This window comes from Condylura cristata, unplaced genomic scaffold, assembly GCF_000260355.1.
Source record: "Condylura cristata isolate star-nosed mole 26May11 unplaced genomic scaffold, ConCri1.0 scaffold00009, whole genome shotgun sequence".
Classification (NCBI taxonomy): domain Eukaryota; kingdom Metazoa; phylum Chordata; class Mammalia; order Eulipotyphla; family Talpidae; genus Condylura; species Condylura cristata.
In genome coordinates, this window is record NW_004567110.1 from 2,272,896 (window position 1) to 2,282,323 (window position 9,428).

The 9,428-nt window shown below is 62.7% G+C and overlaps 1 protein-coding gene across 1 annotated transcript in view; it reads left to right on the forward strand.

The window, feature by feature from the left end:
• Window positions 1-9,428, forward strand: part of TRAPPC9 (trafficking protein particle complex 9) — a 133,557-nt gene that overhangs the window by 7,195 nt on the left and 116,934 nt on the right. Inside the window, exons 3-4 of the mRNA XM_012722892.1 lie at window positions 5,168-5,313; window positions 5,771-5,893. Coding sequence (XP_012578346.1) covers window positions 5,168-5,313; window positions 5,771-5,893 — 269 coding nt within the window. The remainder of the gene's footprint in view (window positions 1-5,167; window positions 5,314-5,770; window positions 5,894-9,428) is intronic.

Below are 9,428 nucleotides of genomic sequence, written 5' to 3' on the forward strand. Positions count from 1 at the left end.
GGGCGCCGCCGCGGGCCTGGCAGAGGGGGCTCCAGCTTCTCCCGCTTTCCCGCGCGTGCCCCGCCCTTCTTGTCCCCAGGCTGCCGTCCGCGCTCGGCTCTTCCAGGCGCCCGGCCTGGCCTGTTGCTCCCTTTGTGAGGGCGACTTTCTAGGGACCTGGAAAACAGACCTGCTCAACAGCTGGCTCATGTGTGCCTGGGCCGGGTGCTTGGGACTGACCCTCCCCAGTCACCATCTTAACTTTTAGCCCGGTTGGCAAGACGCACCTGTCTCTGGCCTGCCCTCCTGGCCTCCTCCTCAAGGGGCCTGCGGGGGGGGGGGCGGGGAGGGTGCCCTTAGGGGTAACTTGGCACAGTTCCCCTGACCTTGCTGGGCCCTGCCCGGGGCCCTGGGGGACCACAGCTGGCAGAGACCTCAGGGGCAGAAAGGCAGGGCTGGCCACTGAGGACGGGGAGGGCGGGTGGACTAGGCGTGTGAGGCTGTTACTAACGGGGGGAGCCGGGGCTGCCTGCTGGGGGCCAGTTCCAGAGTCCACGCTGAATGGGTTGTTTGGAGGCCTGTTGGACTTTCAGATGACATCTTCAGAGGAGCCTGGGGCATGGGGGGGCGGGCGCAGACGCTGTTGGTGCCAGTGGTGAGCGCGGGCTCACACCAGGCCGTGAGGCGCCCTGGAGGGTGGGGGGCAGGGGACCCAGGGCTCCTCCCTGGTGCTCCCAGGGCGGCCCGTGAGCAGGGCGGAGCAGGCCGTTTGGCGCGAGCGCGCTCCGGGGTTTGGGATCAGTGCGCCCTGACCTAAAGGGGGGGGTTGGGGGCGGCTGCTAGAAGGCCTGAGCAGCGGGATCTGCACCACACTCACGTCGCCGAGCGCTGCCCCACGCCCCGTGGAGTTGCGTGCGTGTTGCGTGTGCCAACACCATCGGGGGTGCGTGCGTGCGTGTGCCTGGCAGTGCCGTCCTGGAAGGGCCCGAGCGGGTGGGTACGCCGCCCAGGGCGCCCATGACCAGAGAGTGATGATGGACGGGAGGAGGCGCTGGGTGGGAGCCCTGCTGCGTGGCTCTGGAGTGGCTGTCCCCCCAGGAGCACCTCAGGGAGCATTTACGCACCGACGGGGACGAGGCTCTGGTCCGGTCGCCGAGTGCAGGGTCCTGTGCGGACGGACGCGAAGCTGAGGCAGCAGCTGTCGCAGGGCTCGAAGCCCGGGGGCGACGTGTGTGTGTGTGTGTGTGTGTGGGGGGGCGTCCCCAGTCCCTCCCGTCACAGGCAGGCTGGCCCGGCAGAGCAGGGCGTGCTCAGAGGCCGGGGGACACTGCGGTGTGCCCAGACAGCCCACGGCTGCTCAAGGGCGTGCCCCGATTCTGTGACCCCCTGCTGTCCCTGGGCAGGGCGGAGCTGGCAGGGCGGGTGGCGACTGTCTGGTACTGAGTCGCCGCTGGCCCGGCCTGCGCGGAGCGAGGTTTGGCTTCGCAGTGTCACAGTGACATGGGCCAAATGAGGCTTAGAAACTTCTAGTCTTGGATTGCAAACCTTTCAGGTTCCCCCGGTAAACATTTCAGCAGAGTGCTAGGCAGGGTAGGACTAAGCTTGCTCTTCATCCGCCCGGTTGAAGGTTCAGTCCTGGAAGCTCGGAGGGGCACAGTGATGTGAGCAACTCGGCTCATCGGATGGTGGCGGATCAGCTTGGGGTCCTCGTGCGCTGGCATCGGGCAAAGCGCTGCCCAACCCGTTCTCTGGGGGTTCACCTGCAGAATCTCAGCCCGGGAATTTACCCGGGGCACTTCATCTGGGCTCCCTCGCCTCCAGTTGTCCAGCAGAGTGGTCAGCTGCTGCTGTCTCTGGCTATGCAGAGACTTCTGAAACTGCCCTGATCGGTGTTCTTTTGGGTTTTATTTTGTACAGATTTATTTATTTATGCATATAGGAACTGGGGTACAGGCCAGAGGTGCAGGGGTGAGAGGATTCACCAGACAGAGTGGGGAGCAGAACAGGCAGATCTACTGAGACACCCTGCTGAGAGGCAGCGAAGAGACCAGAGGGGTCTGCTGTGCCCTGGGGTCCCTCCCTGGCCGGGGTTGAACTCGTGCTGCAGCGGCTGCCGATGGCGTCATGGTGCAGCTCTTTAAACCCTTGCGCCACCGGGAGGCCCACACTTGGACTTTAATTGGCTTTAAACAGGAAAGGATGCCCAGCTTGCTGCCTCCCGCACCGCGATGGAGACTGAGCCAGGCAGAGGAAGCAATTCTTTGTGGAGGCTGCCAGGTCCTTACCTGCGATTTAGTCGTGACTGGTTTCATTTATTTATTTTTAGCAGGACAATTGTCTACATTTATTTATTTTTTGAATGTCTCTATCATTTTCGCGCAGTGGACGGTTTCCCCGTGAAATCCCCCCAGGGCCCCCCGTGCACCATCAGCACGGTCCCTTGTGCCCTTCCCACCCTGTCCTGGTCCTTCCCTCTCCTCCTCCGCTACAGAGGGTCTCTGACCCATAGTTGCCTATTGCAGTTACTTCTGTTTTCCCTGATCCCTTATTTGGTTCCTCTGCCTTCCTCCTTTAAGTGAGACCATTCGATAACTCTTCTTTTCCTGGCTATTTCACTGAGCATAATCCCTTCCAGCTCCACCCATGATGCTGCAGAGGGCATGAGTTCATCCTTTTTGATTACTGAGTAATATTCCATGGTGTAAACACACCACATCTTCTTGATCCAGTCACGTATTTTTGGGCCTCTGGGTTGCTTCCGTAGCTTAACCTACTGTAACTTGTGCTACAGTAAACATAGGGGTGCAGGTGTCCTTTTGAATTAATGTTTTTCTGTCCTTTGGGTAGATCCCTAGGGGCTGAAAGAGCTGGATCTTACGGAAGCTCCATTTTTAGCAGTTTGAGGAACGTCCACACAGTTCTCCATAGTGTTTGGACCAGTTTGCATGCCCAGTGACTGATTTTATACCATGAGGAATTAGAAGTATCAGGTTACTTTTTTTTTTTTTAAGATTTATTTATTTATACCTATGGAAATGGGGCACAGGCCAGAGGGGCGGGGGTGGGGGTGTGTGCGAGAGGATTCACCAGAGACAGAGTGGGGAGCAGAGCAGGCAGATGGACTGAAACCCACTGCTGAGGGGAGCAGCGGGCGGGTCAGGAGAGGTCTGCGGCGCCCTGTGGGTCACCCCCAGGGCTGGGATCACCTTTGCCGCATGGCTGCCGGTTTCATAGTGCTGCGCTTTAACCTATCGTGCCACCAGGGGCGCCCTCAGGTGACTGTTTCTGCATCCCCCTCTGACTCTGACTCCTTTAACCCCGTGTTTGTGACTTAGGTGAGTGAGGCGGTAACTGTCGCCTGGAAGTGTTGGCGGCTACATTCTGTTGCTCTTGGCCTTGAAGTGCATTATTGGTTTGAAAACTGACAAGACGTTAATGGCACGCTCTACTCTCAGTGTTTGAATTCTGTGTTCTTTAAGTTTACTCGCAAAAACAAAATATAGAAAACAAAAAAACCTCACCCCCAGCCCCATGGCCTGTGCCGTGGTCTAGTGTGCATAGATAAGTACATCTTTAAACAGCCAGAAAGCGTGTCTTCTGTGTCGGTGGCCTTCGCGCGTGGCAGCTCCCAGGTGAACTGCCGTCATTCCGCTTCCGTCTGTGCCCGAGGCCGGGCCAGGACCAGCCGCGTCCCGGCGAGCCGGCCTTGCGCACAGAGCGCCGCGGGGTTCGGCCCGGTGAGCTGTGCCTCTGGGTCGGTGTTCGGCATGTGTTTGGAGACGTTCCCGAGGGAGTAGGGTTCATTCTGCTCTGTGTGATGTGGAATATTTCGCATCTATTTTGAACCCCGTGACCTCCAGGAGCCTCCGTTTGCTACGGACCGCGCGGCCCTGGAGCTGCCGGGGGCTCGGTGCTGGTGGCTGCGGCCCCTGTGGGCCCCCCGCCCCCCGCCTGCGCTGACCCCTGGGGCCAGTGTGAGGGTATGTTGGTGGCTGCTTTTTGTAGAAATCCTGCTTTCAGAAACAGTTGCTTCTGATCATATTTTGCACTTTAGAGAATGTTCCGGGCGTGTTGCTACTGCGGTGTGCACCTCTGTTAGTACCTGTGAAGGTGGGGTGTTCTCGTCTCTGGAAGAGTTAAGGCTGGGGCCGGCCGGCCCTGAGAGCGCCTCTTTGTTTAAACATTTATGTTACCTGTTTATGCATGCAAGACTGGGGTGCAGTCGGAGGCATGTATGGGGGTGAGAGGATCCACTGGAGACAGAGTGGGGAGCAGAACAGGTGGATCCCCTGAAATCCACTGCTGAGGGGAGCAGTAGGGGGACGGGAGGGGTCTGCTGCGCCCTGTGGTCCCTCCCTGCCCAGGGATGGCACTCGTGCCTCAGGGGCTGCGGCAGCTTCGACCCCTGTGCCCCCAGGGAGGTCTTATAGGGGCCACCCCGGCCTGGCCCCCGCTGAGATGCTCCAGAGGAAGCCGGGCGCTCCCTCACCCCCTCTGCTCGGGAGCCCCGAGCTCAGCCCACACCAGGACCGGAGAGCTGGCGCTGGGCCGGCCGAGTCGGCGAGCCCGCCGGCTGGCGGGCGGGCTGCGGCCCCGCAGTCTGGGGGTGGCTCGTGTCCCTGGGACCCCAGAGGGCTTTATTCGCGGGCAGCTCGCTTTCCTGGCCGCGGACACGCAGTAGCTGCTGTTTCTGCGGAGGGAATCCAGCCCTTTCGGAACTTTAATGCCCCGACGAGGGGGCACTTGTCTGGCATGGTTTCTCTGGCTTCTGAGCGCCCCCGAGGGGCAGCCTCGGCCCTGCTGCGCAGCACCCTGGCCGCGGCTGCAGGGCTGGTGGCCCTCACGGAGGTCTAGGTCTGGCCTGCGGCGGCCTAGAGTTGGCTCCCAGGGTGGCACCGTGACAGCTGCCAGCTGAAGGAGAGGGAGATAAGGAACGCCCCAGGGCGGAGCTGGCGCCTGCTGGTGGCCTGAGGGGGGGGAGGGCGGGCGCCTCGCGGGCAGTGGGGTGGGAGGCCTGGCCGCAGGGAGTGCAGCTTGGCGGCGGCTTAGACGGGGCGCTGCCCGCTGCCCGCTCGCACCCTGGCCGTGCCCGCAGCTGGCTTCTGTGCCTGGCGCTGTCCGTCCGCGCGGGCGCCTCCAGGCGCTGGGAGCCGCCCGCCCCGCAGCGACGCGTGCCCCTCTCTTGCAGACACTACAAGAAGCGCTGCCAGGGCCGCATGCGGAAGCACGTGGGGGACCTGTGCCTGCAGGCGGGCATGCTGCAGGACGCGCTGGTGCACTACCACATGGCGGTGGAGCTGCTGCGCGCCGTCAACGACTTCCTGTGGCTGGGAGGTAAGGCCGGGCCGCCCCCGCGGCGCCTGGGGCGCCACCCAGGCCGGGCTCCCGCTGTCCCCTGCTCGTGCTCGGCCCCGCAGGCCGTCCCCGTGGCCGCGGTGCGGCTGGGCGCGGGGCTGGCGGGCGCACCCTGGGGGGGGCTTCTCGGGGTGACAGACCTGCTGGGCTAGAGGTGAGACTGCACAGCGGTGGGCACTGCCAGGCCGCTCTCTGCCCCTCCTCGGGGTCGGGGCCGGAGAGCCTCGGGGGGTGATGGCCGGGCTGGACGGGACCGCCTGGACTCGGCCCGCGGACGATGAGTGGCCTGTCGCTGCCGGGGCCAGCGGCCTCCTGGGGCTCTCGTCCCTGTTTGGGGGGAGGCTGGCACGCCCACGCGACCGCGGCGCCGGCCACACCTCTGTCTGGCCACGGCCTCCCCTGACGGTGCCCTTGCCGGTTCTGCTTCCGCCCCCAGCTGCCCTGGAGGGGCTGTGCTCCGCCTCTGTCATCCTCCACTACCCCGGCGGCACGGGCGGCCCGGCTGGCGGCCGGAGGCTCCAGGCGGTGCCTGCCGAGGCAGCCAACAGACACCGGCCAGGTAAGCCCCGCGCGCCTGCTGTCTGGGTGCTGAGCGGAAAGCCCACACGCGACGTTTCCGCTGGTTTTGTCGCTTGCTCGCTGATGCTTTGAATCTTACTGAGTGAGAGCAGTGGGCTGCAGTGGCCGGGTGGCTCCGGGCGCTGGCGTGGCGTTGCGTGGCGGGCTGACCCAAGCGCTGACTCTGGGTCTTGTTAAAGATTTATTCATTTATTTATTGATGCACGCAGAACTGGGCCGCAGGCCAGAGGCGCACGGGCGGTGAGAGGCTCCCCAGAGACAGAGCGGGGAACAGGACAGGCAGATCGATGGGGCCCACTGCCGAGGGGAGCAGCGGGGAGACAGGAGCGGTCTGCTGCGCCCCGTGGGTCACTCCCCGGCCAGGATCGAACTCAGGCTGCAGCGGCTGGGGCGTCAGGGTGCTGCGCCCCCGGAAGCACCCCGGGACTTTGTCACGATCTCATGTGCCACTTTTCGCAGCAGACACCGGGCCTGGGCGAGGTTTCCTGTGTAGGGTGAGGGCGTTCCTCACCGAGTTTGGGCCGCCCCGCGTGGGCTCAGCAGTGAAGGGTGAGGCTGACCGAGCTTGCTCGCTGGAGGAGTGTGGCCCAGGACGTGCGGGGTGCGGATTGCCTCTGTTGGTTTGGGCAGTGGTGGTCCGCGGCGGGGGGAGTGGTGCTGGGGGACCGTCCCCTCCTCGTGCCCCACGGGGGCTCTGCCCCCCAGGGGTGCCTCCCACTGGGCTCCCTCTGAGGAGGAGTGTGGGGCTCCCGCTCGTATGATTAGGTCTTCTAGAAGCGCCCAGGGCCATGTCATTTCCCCCAAGCTGAGTGGAGGCAGGGCACTATTGAAAGGCTGTGTCCTCGAGCCTGGCCCAGCGCAGGGTGTCCTGCCTTCCGGCCAGGGCCCGGTGTGCTTGGCCTCGGCCTTGGACTCTGCCTCCCGGACCCGATGGCGGCGTGGGCCTCCTCCTAGCGCTAGGAACTCCCGCGTCACAAGTCAGTCACTTAGCACCGGGTGCCTGGAGCAAGTCATTCACTCTCTCTGCACCTCGGTTTCCTTGCCGGAAGCGAGAGAAGGCAGCAGTGCCCTGGGCTCCCCACCTGCAGCCCGGGTCGCGCCCTGGCTCTCGTCAGGCCAGTGGCCGCTGCCGCGGCGCTGACCGGCAGAAGGCTGCGGCTTGGCCCGGGCCCGGCCGCGGACCACAGCAGCGAGTAGCTTCCCCGTTTGAAGCGAGTCGTCTTTGTTTCCCGCAGAGTCCTTATCCTCACTTTGCTTTAATTTTTCTTCTGCTTCGATTTTTAAAAATTTTACTTTGTTAGTATTCAAAAACCAGAGGACACTAGTTTTTTGTTTCTTTTGGAGACTCGTCTTGAGCCTGCGAGTCCATAATTCGTGGACACGACTTGGAGCATTCCGTCAGACTCTGCGGCCAGCCAGAGGCGCTGCTCACTGACCGGCAGCGTTCCTGCTCTGGCCGCATCTGCCCGCCCGTCTCCCGGAGCTGGTTCAGTCTTCTTCAGGGGAGGCAGCGTGAGCTGCTCGGCACCCACCAGGCCAGCGGCCCGCGAAGCGCCTTCCTCTGCAGACCGGGGCCCCGTCTTGGCCTGTCTGGCCCGGGCGGGGGCGGCCGAGGCTTGCAGAGGTGCGGCCAGCTGGCCCGCGGCCCGCCAGGCCGAGTGGCTGTGCGCCGGCTTCGCGTGCTGTCGGCCCGCCGAGGCCTAGGCGAGACGTAGTGAGCTGTGTGACTAAACACCGACATTCTCCGCTAAAGAGTTGGCGCTTTTTCATGTGACCTCTGAAGCACCAAAACAAACATGGAAGAGGCCGGGTGGGAGGCCCTGGGCTCTGAAGCCCGCGCCCGGGGCACGCTCGCTCTGCTGTGCTGGGGCTGGTCCCGAGAGAGCCGGGCAGGCAGAGCCGGGCTGTGCCCTCGTGTGGAGGCAGGAGGGCCCACTCTGGCTCCCGACGCCGAGGCCTGGCCCGCAGCGTGGTTCCAGTGGCCTCCGCATCCTCCTCTGTGAAGGTGAAGAACGCCGGATACCTCGTCCGCGTGTTAAACTCCCCCCCACACAAAGCACTTGAGAGAGGCCCAGTGAAATCTGCGGTCACCTGGTGTAGCTGTGTAGAAGCTTCACCTCTGCGTCCTGACCGGGGTGGATGATCTGTGACGCGTGTCCGTACACGCGTGCACAGGGGTGTGATTAAGGCAGAGGGCGCAGGACATTTTTTTGTGGTATGAAGTCAGTGTCATTCTCGTACACTAGGGAACAGCGAAACTGCCTTACCCGAAGGGTTTACCGCTTAGTCGTGCAGAATGTATATTTTCACAGGCCCAAGTTCGCATCACCATGTGATCAGCCACGAGCACCTCAAAATTCCTAGGCCTTTGGCTGTCGTCACCAGGTCTGGAATTAATTTGTGATCGAAGACAATCCTGATTCTTTTCTGTTCTCATCATGTTCGCTCCCCCTTGTAGCAGGACTAAGAAGGGACCTTGTTAAGTGGCTCCTGCCCTTTCAGTATGTACGTGAGCGTTTGTGTATTTCAACAAAGTGGTGCGGTTCATAGTTACGCGCCCTGCCTGAAGAATTTGCAAGACACTTAGACTGTTGGGAAGAGCAGGCGTGGCTTTGTGAAAATCAGTCAGTAGAGGGCCCCGGGCTTTGAGCAGTGCCCAAGGGCAGTGCGCTTTGCCCGGGCTGGGAGGAGAGCCCGGCCCAGCTCCCGGTCTGCACAGCCGCCCAGGGCCGCCCAGGATCCTCCCTGCTGCGGGCTGGCGTCCGGGCTCTGCTGGTCGTGGCCAGCAGTGCCACAGACCCCAGGCCCCGCGCGCACTGCCGCCCGGGCAGAAGTCGGGGTGCGGGCTGTGGTCCCCAGCGTCCTTTTGAAGGAGCGGCCCGGGCCACTTGGGCTGAGGCTGGCCTTCGCGGCATCGGCAGGCAGCTTGGGAAACTGCTGCTGGGCCATAGGTGGCGCTGTTGCGCCTCACAGCCGCCTCCAGTCTGCAGCGCAAACCGCGCTCTCATTTGATTGCCTTGGTTAACTTTCGGGATAGCAGTGCCCCTTAGGTGTTGGTACCTGGAGGAAGCGTTCTATCCATGTCTTGTTTTTGTTCTGTCCTCCCAGCGTGAACATTTCAGATGTGCTGTGTGAGCAATAGCTGTATCAGAACCCAGCCAGCCATGATTATTTAAGAAAAGATTTTAGTTTATTTATGCATAAAGAGCTGGGGTGCAGGCCAGAGGTGTGGCAGTGAGAGGACTCCCCAGAGACAGAGTGGGGAGCAGAACAGGCAGATCCACTGAGACGCACCGTGGAGGGGAGCAGCGGGGGACAGGAGGGGTCTGCTGTGCCCTGGGGGTCACCCCTGGCCGGTGGTTGGACTCACAGCGACAGCTCCATAGTGCTGAGGATTAACCCTGTGCACCCCCAGGAAGGGCCCCAGCTGTGGTTTTATAAGCAAGACACACTCAGTCCCTGAACCACCGTGACGCCGAAACGCACCCAGCCCCGCGTGGCGCAGCAGCGGCAGG